General features: G+C 41.7%; 1 protein-coding gene across 3 annotated transcripts in view; it reads right to left on the reverse strand.

Annotated features, from left to right (window-relative positions):
- Positions 1–13249: 13249 nt before the first annotated feature.
- Positions 13250–15180, reverse strand: part of B3GLCT (beta 3-glucosyltransferase) — a 50033-nt gene continuing 48102 nt past the window's right edge. For all 3 annotated transcript variants that reach the window (XM_069012494.1, XM_069012483.1, XM_069012474.1), the window contains one exon: positions 13250–14904. In XM_069012494.1, the coding sequence (XP_068868595.1) occupies positions 14737–14904 (168 nt within the window). In that variant the 3' untranslated portion in view covers positions 13250–14736. The remainder of the gene's footprint in view (positions 14905–15180) is intronic.

Consider the following 15180-nt stretch of genomic DNA (forward strand, 5'->3'; position numbering starts at 1 on the left):
TTATCCAAACACAACACCCACAGAAATGTCCATCTGGGCAGAAGCTTAGCTTGCATGGCATCTAAGAGATGAACTGAACAGACAGTACCTCCCGCTTTGAACGCAAATCTGAGCCCCAGGGGTAGATTTGAGCTTGTTACATTTGTGGTGGGTCCCTCCCTACACCTCCTCAAAGGAAAGCATCCTGAGAGCCTGATTTTAGTTTGTCATAGGCCATGAGGCGGTCACAGTGCTGGCCATGGCAAACAGCCTTACATTAATGTGTGAGATAAGACCATGGGCTGTGCTGCCTCACACACAGCTGAGAATGCTTCTTCCATTCATCTTCCTTTCCCTTTTTTTTTTTTACTTTGAAGGCAAACAATTCACCTCAGCTTTAAATCCTGAGTGTAAATTTGGCTTTCCTTAGCCTTGTAAAATATTTTAATCTATTCCTTTCCAACTGCCAGATATAGCCAGAATTACCACTAATGGGCTACAATACATTAAGTTTTATGACTTGATGACTGACACTGTTTATAGCACAGAGGTTTTCATTTATGTACATTCTGTTTGTTTTGATCCCCAAACCTTAAATTTACTAGCTAAGAAGGGCTGCCAGAGCTGATATAGGGAGTAGTATTTAAAATACATTTGTCATCCAAAATAAATCTGATATGAAGTGTCTCTCTGGGGATTCCATAGAAAGAGTTATCAAAAAGCTTTTTTTGCAGGAGCTGTGCAATTATGCAGCTCATGTATACATACACAAATGTATATGTGTACCAAACAAGTCCTGAGGACTCATCTACCATACAGAAATAAAATTTACTTCAACCAAATGGATAGTTTTCTGAAGCTACAGATTATTCTCGTGCCCAGAAAAATAAGGTAAAATAAAATGGAGATCCACATTTCACTAAAGGTTATTTGGTTTCATGTGTCTAGCTTTAGGTGTCTGTGGTTTTACTTTCAAATGTACTGCAATCCAGAACCTTCCACAGACTTAACCATACTTTAACAGCCATGAAACTGTGGTACCAATTGACATCTACAACTATCCCATCTCATTCCACACGAAGTAACTTGCCTGAGGTCATGCAGGATTTTGCAAAAAAACCCCTAAATTCACCTGACTCACATCCTCTCAGTCTCTATGGTTTTTCATCACCTTTGCTAGGAGTGCAGCACAGGGCAGTGCTCTGCAAGAAGGAGATGAAATACCCCTGAACAACAGGCACATGCAGGAAAATTTGCCAAAGGCCTTGAAAATCGGCTGAGGAGGCATTTCATGGGATGACCCAAAACAAGCAAGGAGATAGAGATTGTCTGGAAATCTGAAGGTAGAGAGAAGAAATTTTTATGGGTGACTACATTTAGAAACCTTGATCAATGATAAACCATTACTGGGGCCTGGTTTTGAATGAAATTTTGTTGAGAGTCAAAACTAAATTGTCATAAAAAAAGGATTTCAGTGAACATGATGAAATACAACTGAGATGCCATCAGTCCTTGAATACTTGAGCTTATGTAAATTTTGTATAATAGTCAAGCATGATATGGAGTAAAGATCCATATTTATCTATACAGTAACGTTTGGGTTTATAAATGTAAAGGAAAGCCATGTGCTCCAAAGCCATGCAGAGAATTGTTTTTACTTTGCAAATTCAATAAATTGGTCACTTCAGTGTTGCACATTTTTTTTCTAGGTAGTTCTTAAAAGGATCTTACTGCAGCAACAGAGCAGCTGGTCTCACACAATTTGTCTGGGTCTCCTTTCCTTTTCACTGCAGATGTTAGAGCTCCTCCTGCACCTAATGCACATATCCTTTCTGTTCCCTGCTTTCCGTGACCATTTAGCCCCACAAAGTCCAGTTGTGCCATTCACCCCTTCCCAAGGACACTGCCATGTCTCCTTCTAGTGAGGTCCCATCTCACCCACCTCACCCTTCCCCAAATTGCGCAGCCAAGCCTCCAGCAGGGCACAGGACTCTCACTCTGTAGCACATTGGACTAGACAGTAACTAAGTCCTTTCATCCTTAAAGCCTATGGCTGAATACAGTGATATCCATAGGGAGAAGACAATTGAAGATGGGAATTTCATGTGCATTTCAGTACCCAAAGCTGCTGCTGTGGTACCAGGATAAGCTGGGCTGATGCAGGCTCAAGTCTGAGCAGAAGAACCATAGGGCAGTCCATTCTTTTTGGCACTCAGGAATGAAGACAGGCACTTGGTGCACTGAGCTAGAGATTTAGTCATAGCAGAAAGCAAACCAGCCTCATTTCTTGAGAAAAGGATGTTAAAAGTAATTGCACTGACTACAGAGAATTTTTCTTCCAGTTCTGAAGAGAAATTATACCACTGCAGTGTTCACAGGTACTGAGTGCAGAGGAATTAATTAAAGACAAAATAGCAACTGTGTATTGGTCGTTAACAGCCGGGGAAACTCCCCCCTTTTCCCTGGATTTGTATAGCACTGAGTTGTGCCTCCTTCTGTAAAGCTCTTCAGCTTTGAGTGTGTTCACTACAGGTTGATAATTCTTCCTTCATGGTAGCACTTGGGCAAAAATCTCCTAACTGCCTTCAGCATTTACATACAGGGACCTTAACCTCAGGTAAGGGACTGGTTTTTAAAAATACAGGAGGCAGATTTACAAAGGTGCTGCCAAGGGCCCAAGGTGGTTGAGTGCTGGCAAGCAGGAAAACACCACATTTCATTTTTTCAGAGCATTCCTTGCAGCAGGCACAGGTGGGAGCACTGACACACAGTGGCCCTGGGGTGCTTCTCTGCCTTGACCCTGTCAACCAATGGCACACCTATCTTCTCTGTGGGAGCAAAATGTAGTAAAATATACTGGTGTGTGAGGGCATAGACTGGCAAAAATGGCAAGCAGGAGAATAAATCTGAGGTGCTCTGGGCATTTTCTACTTCGTGGGTAACCTTGGTTTAAAAAAGATGGCTGTGTCCATCTCAAGGGCACACCAGGCTAGTTGGGCTGGGGTGGGTGACTAAAGTCCCTTCAGCCTCTCTGCTAAATCTGTTTGAATGGTAGGTTCATTAGGCAAAAGAAAAAAACCAACCAAACAAGCTGGGGACCAGAGGGAGAAAAGAGAGAGAAAGACAGGGAGAAATAGAAAAGAGCAGGGAAGTAAAATTCAAGACTGCATGAATCTTCTAAGGGTCTTACAGGCCTTGGGATTTGTTAAGCAGTCCTGGTTCTGAGAGTTGACTGGTGTGAAAGTTTAAAGGGTTCTAGGAGGAACTGACAGACTTGTAATTACCCCTGCAGGACTGATGAAATGTGTGGAGCTTTGCAGCGTGCCTGTGAGGAAGCCCCACCAGGTTAATCTGCCTCTGTTGCTTTTACATTTCCCTTTGCCTGTCTGACAGGGCTCATCCACAACCCTTGACAAATAACTAGGGAAAGAAAAGATTGTTATATTTTTCAACATGTGAGTAAATCTCCTTTCTTTATCTCCCTTATTCATAAACAAAATTGAGATGCTTGCCCAGCAAAGATGATAATGTTTGTTATTCAATAGCTTATTGTTGAAAATTCCTGTTTCCTGCTGCTAGGAAAAACAAAATCTCATAATTTTCTATTCAATTATCTCTTCTAGCAAGTCATTTAAATGTAAGGCTTTTCTGTGGTTTTGTTTGTAAACAGAGCAGGGTGTTAGATGAGCTGTGGACTGGTGCTGCCTGGGCAGAGTGGTGGCACACAGACGTCAGAGGCACGAGGCTGGCTCTCGAAAGGGGTGCTGGGCACCAGGGCCTCAGGGTGTCAATGGCCATTGGCGATCTCCAAGGTAGTTCTGCTCACAGAGAAGACTACAGCATGGGCTCATGTCTCATTAAATAGTAAGGGATTCAGGGATAATGGTATGATTTCGCCCAGGGAGCTCTACATGCCTGTGAGAACATAGCTTTTAGCAGTATGAGGGGTTACACATGGAAGTCTTAGCCTTTGAACCTATTTTGAAAATAATTAGAAGTTCACAAAGTTATTTGATGCTACTTGTCTCCTCCTTTATACATTTTTAATTATATTTGGTAATTTCAGATGGAAGAGAGCTCTTATGTAACATTTGCATGTGTACTTCTTGAATAATTAATTGCACCCTGAAAGGGATGATTTGGTCAACCCAAACATGATTTGTTATTTGTCTAATGTGGCATATTTCCATTTGTACAATAGTCATTGTATGAGATAAATTACAAAGACTGCATTTTAAAATAAATTCTAAAAATAAAGAATTAAGAAAGTCTTGCTACACTCCTCACAGTGCATGTAAAAGCCCAGTATTCACTAACATACACACATTTATTTTTTTACTTCTGGCTCACAGTTACTGTGAGAGGGGATAAACGACCCTCTACTGCAGAGAAGTGCTCTACATCCACAGCAATACAAGCAGAACTTGTCTAAACGTTTCTCAGTATAAAGATAGGTAACTGCAGCCTTGTCACCTGCATGGGGACCCCTCACCTTTCTTTATCTCAGCAGATCCCGCAGCCACTCAGACAGTAGAGAGGAAGACCTGGGAACTGTGGACTGCTCTTCCAGGTGTATATGTACTCCATCTAAAATGAAACATCTTCAACAGCAACCACTGCTGCTCCAGAAGTCCAGTGGCTCCAGAGAGCACGGAGTGTTTCTGCCTAAAACTTAGAGATGGGCACTCTGCCTCTCAGATGACTCCCCAGCTGGTGGGTAATTCTGTCAGCACCGTGTGCTTGGGGAATGCAAAGCTCTGTGCTCTGGGCAGTATGAACATCTCCTATCATCATGAGTAGGTGTAGGTTCTCCTCATGTGTAAACCCCAGAGGAGAGCTGAAAGTCTGGATGTTGCCATACCATCGTGATTGAGAGTGCTCTGGCTGTTCTCACTAACAGGTACTTGAGTATCTGAATAATTTAGACAGAAATAGTGGCAGTGTGAAGTCTAAACCCAAGAATTTTAATCCTTGAATCCCTTTGGGGTGTTTCAGCACAGGTGAAAAGGGCATTTCAGAAAGGATTTGGCCAACCAAGGCATGAGGAGCACCTGAGAAAATTACACAGGACAGTATAAATCATTACCTGTATGCTCCCCTGTATTGTACCAGCCCAGGCATAGTGCAATGTAAATACAGGATCTTAATGGTGGTGACTGTGTAAAATCAGTTCCTTGGAGCTATTAACACTGAGGTTTGACAGAATCATGGGTCTTTGAAATAGGTCTTATAAATGTACATATGTATTGTAGAAGAACACATACCTATAAATTCTCTTTAGGCATGCACTCCACACAGATTGCTGCTGAATGTTTGTTTGTTTGTTTGTTTGTTTTTTGTGGATAGGAGAAGAATTTATCATGGTTATCTCAAAATCTGCAATTAATCACTATTTTTTCACTAAGGAGGCCTTAATGGAGGACAGAAAACATTTTAGAGGGTCAGGGATATTACAGAAAACAGTATTTGTATCTTACAAATTTAAACATCTATTTTCAAGTTACTACCCATAGGTCAGATTCCCAAGAGCTGACTAAAAGTAGTTATATTGCTCTGCACTCTGTGGTGGGGCTGCCATGGAGCTAATTGTCTGTTCCTGAAGATACAAACCTGCTTTGAAGATATAAATTGGCTCTTCAGTTCTACTGGGGCATCTCTGGAGAAATGTATTAATTTTTTTCTCACCATGGAAGCAATTCCATGTGAACATTTAGGGAGACAGATGCCTGCACCCATCCCTCAAATGTTTTAAACCCTCTGCTCAGCCTCAGCAGCAAACACTTTCCCTCCATTCTTTGCACTGGGAGAGAGGCTCTGGCAGGAGAAGCCTCAACCTGACCCCCAAAACACTGACACTTTAAAGAGCAGGTCACATTTTTGCTGGCAGGATGAGAACACTTCCACAGTAGAGTGTCAGGGAAGCCACAGAGCAAGTGGGTTTTGGAGGAAATCTCTTCCCCAGCACCTCCAGCTGAAGCAGTACAATCCCTAGGGAGGCTGCAATAACAGTTTATGCCAGATACTGGTAATGAACCCTGCGAGGAGGCGAAGGGTTAATGGAAAACTGACTTTCCTTCACATGGGAACGATTTAAAACCTGCAGATTACAGTAACTGCCCATTGATTTTTAGTGGGATGAGGGCAGCAGGAGGAACGTGTCACATAACTCATGGCTGATACTGGGGGATTGATGTGCAGAACTGGAGAGCTTGGAGCAGAGACGGTGGCTGGAGATAAAACCAAACAGGAAAGGGAGGCAACAGGAGAGACGGGCTGAGCAGTGATGTAAGTGATGCAGACAGATTGGGCAACTTCCTACAGGGGCATGATCCTTGGATAGCACGGCTGGCAGAAAGGTGCCACGTGCAGGGTGCCGGGGCATTGAGGAGCTCGCGTGTCTCTCCAGCTCCCAGAGCTGCTGGCACCACTCCTGCAGGGAAAAGAAATGGGACTGTGTGGGGAACTTGCTTTGCATAGTTGTGTGGGTGGGAAGAACCTCGAGGTACAGGGAGTCACAGAGGTTTTGTGCTGCTGCTGACAGGAATTGTAAAAAGCAGTAGCATTTTGTATAAATGTTACATTTGAATCTCTGACATTTTCCCCTTGGTGCTAATTATTCCCAGCAGCTTCTCACCATGCAGCAAATGCCTGGCACTATGACAGTTATTAAAAACCTGTAAACAGGCTCTGGTGGAAAGTGCCTGGAGTCACCTTGCCATGTTAAAGAGAAACTGTCAAATAAGCAAAACCAAATTGAATCTGAACTCCACTTAGGCAGCTTCAGAGACTTCTCAGAGGCAGAGGCTCAGGTAGGATCTTACCAGTAAGTATGTGACAGGAAGGTGTAGATTAGATGGAGCCAAAGTCTTCTCAGTGGACTCCAATGACAGGACAAGAGGCAGTGGGAACAAAACCCAAGGAAAATTCCCTGAAACACAGGGAATTCCAATTAAACATAAGAAAACCCATTTAAACTGTGAGAATGGTCAAACACTGTCACTGGTTGCCTGGAGAGGTGGTGGGGTCTGCATCCTTGGAGACACTCAAAAGCCACCTGGGCATGGTCCTGGGCAATCAGCTGTACGTGACCCTACTTGAGCAGGGGGGATGGACCAGGTGACCTCCAGAGGAGCCTGGGCTGCTCTGCAGTTCCGAGTTTCTGTGTGCAAATGTGGTGTTCCTGTTGAGAAACAGCTCTGAGAGGCACCACCTGAGGGGTGTGAAGTACAAGGGATCTGCTCATCCAGAAGAAGCTGGTACAGCACTGGCTCCAGTCCTCTCAGGAGTGTGATTAATGCTGTTGGGAGTCAATTAAATACTCACCTGGAGTAGGTATTTCAGCCTAGCTAGGGCTGGGCTCCATCTTCCTTTTCTCAAGCCAGCAACAATGGTATGGCTCAGTTCACAGGTCCAGCATTAAACAGATTTTGCAGGATGTACAGAGCACAAGAGAAAATTGTAGACAAGACTAAGAAACTTCCTTGCTTGGAGCTTCAGCTTTCAAGCACCAAGTCCCCAAGGGCAGGGTTTGGACAATGTTGGCACTGCACTGGCTCAAGATGCCATTGATGTTTTGGCTCCAAAGCTTGTTCATTTTCTCATATGAAAAGTTGCTTGGTTTATTTGGGATCCTAAAACCTGATTCAGCAAGGAGCTTGGCTGGCTGCCCTGCAGAGCCCAAGCTTTAGGGCTTTTGTCTTTGGCATGTTTCTCATCTCATAGACTGTGGTGAACCACACTTGGATGGCATCCATATATGGCTCATGGTCCAAGTGTTGACAACCATCTGCTTCTGGGGTTCTCAGATATTGTCACAGAAGAGGAAAGCAGAGGTTTGAGAGATTCTCTCTTTTCACCCATGGTCTCTGAGGTGGCTCTGGACTTGTACAACCACAGGAGGCTCCAATACTCTATAGGCACAGGAGCTGCAGCACTGCCGATAATCACAAGCCCTGAGCCCTGAACTGAACTTTGTGCACATGCCAGTATTACACAGAAAGAGTCATACTGAGCTGGGACAAAGCATTCATTTCAGTGTACCTGCCCAGGGTCAGGCTGCAGTAATTCAGAGCCTTAGCTTGAAGATGTTTCTTGAAAACCATTGTGTTTATTAGCCATTTACAGACCTTTCTGCTGTGATTTTGTACAATCCAGCTTTAAGCTCTTTTAGTACTTCTTAGTCTCTGCTCAGCTGATGCTGTCAGGTTCTGAAGTTCAGTTTTGTGCTACAGAAAACACACTTGCTGTATTAGAACTACCCTGGCAAGTTTGTTTTCTACCTCTCTGTACCCAGGCTACGAAAGAGAGAAAAACCACTCCCTGCCCTGCTTGTGCTCTTTCAAATGGATACTTTTAGCTTGTTTAGTCTTTCATGGAACAAAAGACTGTCCCAAAGTCTTACAGATCCTTAACACCCTTTGCATTGTTTCTGTCCTTAGAAATAAAATGGAGCAAATTCTGGAATATGTTACCTTTTAATCTGAAAGGAAAATATTTCCTACTTAAATGAGTGTTGACAAGCAAAGAATCTGACTCAGCTCACTGAGTTTAATGTCTGCATTCAAAATGCATCTCTTCACATGGGATACAGGCAATGGAAGGAGCCTGGCTACATTATCACTTCTTGGGGTCTCTTCAGTCCTGCAGCAGGGCCCTTCTGCAGTTCAGTCCTGCCCTTTCCAGCACATGGAGAGACGCAGTGCAGCACTTTTATGATGTTTGCCCATGGAGCCAAAAGCTACACTAGCCATGTTATTTAAAATAGGCTGTAATTTCAACTCTTTTGGGATCTTGCCTGTGGGCAGGTGGATGGTAAGGTAGGAGTTAACCCACCCACTCAGAGTCCCAGTTCTGCAGTGGCTGAAGAACAACAAACTCATGCACAAGGAACCAAAGCAGTCAATTGCAGTATGAGCCTGTCCATCGTTAGGGTAAATCCACAATTCTCTATTCTAGAAGGAATGAATATGATAGGAAATTCTCAGAAAGTTTTACTAAGACTGACTCCAACACGGAGATCAGTATTGACATCCATGAGCATATGGCTGCATACAGTAATGTGAGCACAAAAATTTTCACAGACTTTGGTACTTCAGTACCTGTCTTTTCTGCATTTCTACAATCTCTACCCTCTTCATTGCAACCCATCTGACCTTCCCAGATTTTCACTCAAGAAATCAGAAAGATTTTAAGAAAAAAGTGGCTGAATTGCTAACAAAGGTCACAAAACCACTCATAATAAGCAACACCTATGGTAATGCTGGAAGGACAGCAAGTATTTTATGAGTTTTTCAAAGACTGGCAGAACAATGATGAGCTTCTAAAGCAAGGTTTAAGTGTTAATCATACCACTTGGGTGAACAAGGGGCAAGCCATGGTAGAGGTAAGCCAGCTCTTATAAAACAAAATTGTATCTTTTCAGACATTTGAACTGCACTTGACAGAGTTTCTCACAAGAATATAACAAGCTGGTAACTATAGTATGATTATCCACATTTTATTTTGTTAAAAATGTATTTCACTGTTTAATAAGTGTGAAGTCATTCCAGTACTAGGATTTGTAGGCTCAGATGTTTTAGTTAACATAAAATCCATCAACAGGAAAATTCTAGCCTGAAGAAACAGCAACAGAAAGAGAAACAACAAATTAGTAACTTGGTTTGTCAGGACAAGAGATAGACTGAGAACTTTTCAGCAGAGCTTCATGGCTGGGCAGAATGAGGCCATGGGACCACAGCATAGGCTGCATCAAACCACAGCACCTGGAGCACAGCTCCCACTCTGCTCCATGTAAAGGGCTCCCTCAAGGAGCTTGCAAGCAGAATCTTTGCAACATAAGAAGGCTTAAGAAGTCTTTGGAAAAAAAGGCTGGTGAACCGGCCAACATCACCCATCAGCACTTGTGACCGACTGTCCTTAGAGCTACCAATGCCCCTGGAGCTACAGCTGAGCTTGACCTGCTCCAGGCTATTACTTCGTATTTGTGTTTTCTTAGGGTTACACCTTTTATCATTTCTGCTGCCTTGCTAGCCAGGGAATGGCTACTTTGAAGGAGGACCAGTGAAAGCTCTCCTTAAGACAATCGAGGAACTCACTCATCTTCAGTCCTGCAATGTTTCCAGCCTTCCTGAGGGACATGTGCTGTATTTTCTGCCATTCTCCCAGGCTTTTGGGGAGCAGGTAGCAGACAGTGTCACGCAGCACCCCTGTGAAGATGGGGCGCAGTGCCTGTAGAACTAGGGCAACACGTGAGCTCCTGCTATGAGGACCTTGATGGGGTTCATTATAAACTGTCTGATTAGACCTTCATCTGGAGGATGTCCCAGCTAGAAATGCATAAATGAGAAGTGGGCACAAACCAGTTGATGATGCACAACAACCTTCCCAGCAGAAAATTTTCTTTATTGGCTTTTTATTAATTAACAATCTGTTTACACTATTTTTTTTCTGTAAGTTGAGTGTAAAATATTAACAGCCTAGTGCTTTCAAGTTTCTTGGAGTTGTTCTGTTTAACAGTCAGGCACTTAAGCCTTCAGATTTATAAAAAGCATTGCTTTCAAATTTTATTTCTCACAGGAATAGCTTAGCATTGGTTTTTTTTAGCTTACAAAAGCAGCATGCCTATAGATTTTCCATAAAGAATGTTTCATTAAACTCCATTGATGTAATTTCCCATCACTCCTCTCCATGCCTGTTTTCCAAACCAGTTCTTCCTTTCTTTGAAAGCAAGTCCTTGAGGCCTCTGTATGCATTTGCATAATGCCTACTTATCTTTTCATCTTTAAATAAATTATTTCTACTGTGTCTTTTCCCCTTGTGTTCAGAACTAACCAGTGCACACACACTCCACCAAAGCTGTTTCATTTTGCCGTGCAAATGCAGGTCCTAGAAGAAATCTCATTAACTGATTTCAGTGGAGGTGCTTCTGCTTCCTGGCTGACAAGGGCACAAATAAACAAGTCAAGAGAATCTGCAAAAGCAGGTAGATGAAAACAGATTGTTCACCTCTCTGTGCTTCCTCTAGTCCCACAGGTCTCTCCCTGTAAACCACAGGCTGAGATTTGAAAAGCATGAGGACTTTTCTTCTCAGGACAGAATTTAAATCAAGTAGTTACACAATGGCTACCACTATGAGACTGTATTAAAAAAACTATTATTTACACGTGCACATAATGTGTCACAAATTGAACTAGAAAAATTAGTTACCTACAAATCAATATTGAATCTATTCCTTTGCTGAACTAAACACTTAAAGCCCTCAATATGACTGGGGAGGTGAATTTGTTCTATACTGACAGAGTAGATGTGTGCACAGGGGTAGTACAGAGGGTGAAGCCACCATGCTGATGTGCTGATGGGACCTCAGAGCCAGAGCTGCACCAGGCAGCACTAATGGAACAGTCAGGTGCTCTTAGATTCCTCAGCCAATGTATGATGAAGTGACACCCTCAGGGAGCATTTTGCTCAGAATTCTAAATTTCTCTTTTAGTTTCATATCAACAAGAAGCAGAAGCAATTGCATTGAAGCAAACTCAAATATATTTATTATCATGGTGTTCAATGCACAAAAGAATTCAGAATTTTACAGTGTTGCAAAAAGCAAATCTCTTACTACTTGTCCATGTTTCTTGGTAATGCAGTGGCACTATTGGCTTTGGAGGTGCTCACAGAAGATAGTTATGGCAGTCCTTATACACAGTGTTGATCCCACTTTCCAGGAATCTCATTGAATGGTGTTTCAGGCCTCTGGCTGAGACATTCTAGTCCCAGCCATGATAATGAAATCCATGAGAAATTAAAGAATTGAAAATAAGGTAATTTGGACTCCTCCCTCCAGCCATTGGAGCTGGTGTTAGGGCAAAGTCTTCCTGCACAAAAAGAAAGTTACCCAGCTTACAAGCTGCCTCAAGACTCTTGCCCATTTTCCTAATCACAGAGGAAGAGACAAAGGTCAGGTCCTTTTGGGTTCCTCCATGCCTGGGCCATCTGCACATGTAGGGAAATAAAAATAGATCCACAGCCCTCATTCTAAGTTTTGATCAAATGTGGGCCTCAAACACTTCATCACTTTTCATTTACGTATCTGCTGTATTGAAGGCACTAGTATTTCAAGGGTCTTTTTGGCTCCTGGAAGATGAACCAACCAACCAAATTATCAAAAGAATTCTGTCAAAGAAAGATCTTAATACATGGAAATTTTTTAATGTTATAAACATTAAAAACAAATAGTCAGTAATGATTCCCAGATTTTCTTTTTCATGCCACAACCCTGCAGTGTCCCAGAAAAGGAAATTTCAAGCAGTCAATCAACTTTGCAGCCCTGTTTTAATCTGCCTGTTTCCAAGTGAGCTGTGAATGCCTCTTCTATTGATTTGCTTTAACATTACACCATTTGTAATCCACTTGATTTTCATTAGAAACCTTAGTACTGTTCAGTCATTAACACACAGTTTTGTCCTTAGCTTTCAGCTAGTAACAGTCATCCTGAGTCTTCTAAAACTAAAGTTCACATACAAGGCTTCATATCTTGTTTATGGAAACTCTTTGTGATCCTTTGCTTGAAAAAATCTTATTTAGTTGGTGGACCAAAAGGTCACTTGTGTCATGCTGCTGCAGTGTCTCAAAAGTCAGAGTGTTCTGGGGGCAAAATACTTGAGCAAATTATGGCTTTGTTGCTTTCAAAACTATGGAGACTAAAATCAGAAGTCTGATGCTTACTAATACCTCCAGAAACCTTGCAGTAAAACCAGGGCTAACAGCAAGAGAAAAGATGGACTTTAGGATAGCTACTACTACATTTGTCAAACCAGAAGTAAAAGTCAAGTAAGCAATCAATCAATGAGTCGGTGACTTCCAACGTTTAAATAAGCAGTCTACAGGTACAACACAGCCTGGACCCAAATCAAATCATCTTTTGTTGATCTAGTCTGCCTCCACAGGGCCCAAGGAGAGATTAAATATCACCAGTTGGAAGTTGGACCTGATTGGACTGCATTGCAAGACCTTTGGGGAATTTGATAGTGACATGTGTTTTGTGATAGCAGCAAGGCTCCCAATCACGTGAGGTGTTCATCGAAACACCATTTTCCATTAGCACAAAACTAGAGGATGAAAACTGACCTAATCTGGAGGTCAGGATAGAACGTGAAAAATCCCTAAAGATTAAGCTGCCTTTTAATAAAACTGACAGTGAACACAATTAAGGTGATGAACTTATTTTACTGGAGCTTAAAGAATCCTGTACTTGGCTCACAGAGAGGAAGAAGGCACAAAAGGTTAAAGAATGCTTTTATTCAGCTTTCAGCTTTCACAGTTCTAAACAGTAAACATAATTAACAATTCACCAATGGTATCAGAGAACATAGTCCTGGTATCAGTAAAATGTCTACTGTTTAAGGCACTGGTAGTGGGAAGAAAAAAAGACATAACATGGATTGCTCTTTCTTAATCAGAATTTGAATCTGTTATGAATATGTGCTTGCTATTCAGTGCTTAGAAACCCACAAGCTGCATTCACAAACAAATGTTCATACAAGTTCGGTAATTACCGAGACAGGAATTAGTGGCTCCCCTACTTCAACTCTAGAGCAAGTATTGCTTTTCTTTGGAGTGGAATCAATTTTTAACCTACTAAAAGAAACCAAAACACAAATTACTTCAGCAGTATGGCTTTAAGACCCTGTATTTGGTTACAATATAGCAAGCCAAGTTAAATGACAGCATACAGGTGACAATTACTGTCATTTTAAAACAAGCAGTTTTACAATATAAAAATTAGTTTAGAACATACTATAGCCAGTTTTTGTACAAACATTCTTACAAAACTGAATTACTAAAAAAAAGTCAAGAAAGTTTTAAATATGAATCACACTTTACATGTTGTATGCATAAAATTACTTATCCTGATGATATAAATTAGGAATACTACAAAATTTTTAAAGCTGGCATTCATATGCTACTGAAATGCACACGTCGGAAATACTGAAGTGTTAGTTCTGCCAAAATCCTTAAGAGTCACTCTTATATTTGCCAGATTGATGTACAGTGACTTAGGTTTCTAAAGGAGCCACAGTGACCTCCCGTGGCCACCTAAGAAATCCCTGTCCTTAACCTTTTTTTCTATTTTGTACATGGCATTCCACACAAGTGCCAATAAACTTAAAAGGTACAACAGTGGTTTCGTGCCTGGTCCAACTACTCCAGGAAACTACAGTATTTCTATCTGCAATGAGCATAAAGGAGCACAGCCTTCACACAATCTACCTCCTAGTCACAGGAAAAAAGTCAAGTGTCCTCTATGATTTATCGAGAAACTGTTCCAGAACCTTTTAGAGAACTGTTTTCTGTAAGTCAGTGAGAGATGATGTTTAATAGATGTTCAACACTTATTCAGTATTAGGCTCCAAAATAAATAACTTCAGCTTTTGAGAGAGCAAAGGAAGGAAATGCAAATTGATGCTGTCTGAACCAAGTCCAAAGCAGAACAGAGGTGAAGTTGTACAAGACTCTTAAATGTGTGTCAAGTTCATTGGTATATAAAGCCCAGAAACATTCTAAAAAGAAACCAAGTGGAGGAAAAGAATCCAAAAGTCATTTAAGTGCCTTCTTCCATTGTTCTGAAGGGATGCAAGCAACAGGAACAAAACACTTACTTCCCATGTCATGAACAGATGAACAACATGAAAACAAACCAAAAATCACAGTAGTGACTGTCCCTCATCTGTAGAACAGTAATTAACACTTACATTCGTCTACTGCTTATAAATCCTCTCTGTTATATCCAACTTTTTTTCCATTATGTGACTCTTCTGTGTTTGGTGCCAGCCATGTGAAATACACCTTCACTGGATCGATATTCCAATGCTTGTGAAATGATACTGGAATTTGGTGAGAAAGGTAATCTTTTGGGTAGTCCATTGGCCTTGCCTAAGATGGAAGAAAGAAGCAAAAGCACCGGCACTTAACGATCAATAATAATTTTAAAAAGAGAAAGTATCACTGCTCAATGGCCTCTGTAACAGAACAGTGTGGCACTGACAAAACACACAAGATGGTAACAAAGAGGTTTTTACATCATTCTATTAAATCAATTGACAAGGCATTAGTTTAAATCTTCAACTCACACTGGAGCCATCATGCTAGGAATGAAGTACACTGATATTTAATATGCCCTATTTCTCAGGATATGAAATGTCCACCATC

This window comes from Aphelocoma coerulescens, chromosome 1 (genome assembly GCF_041296385.1).
Source record: "Aphelocoma coerulescens isolate FSJ_1873_10779 chromosome 1, UR_Acoe_1.0, whole genome shotgun sequence".
Classification (NCBI taxonomy): domain Eukaryota; kingdom Metazoa; phylum Chordata; class Aves; order Passeriformes; family Corvidae; genus Aphelocoma; species Aphelocoma coerulescens.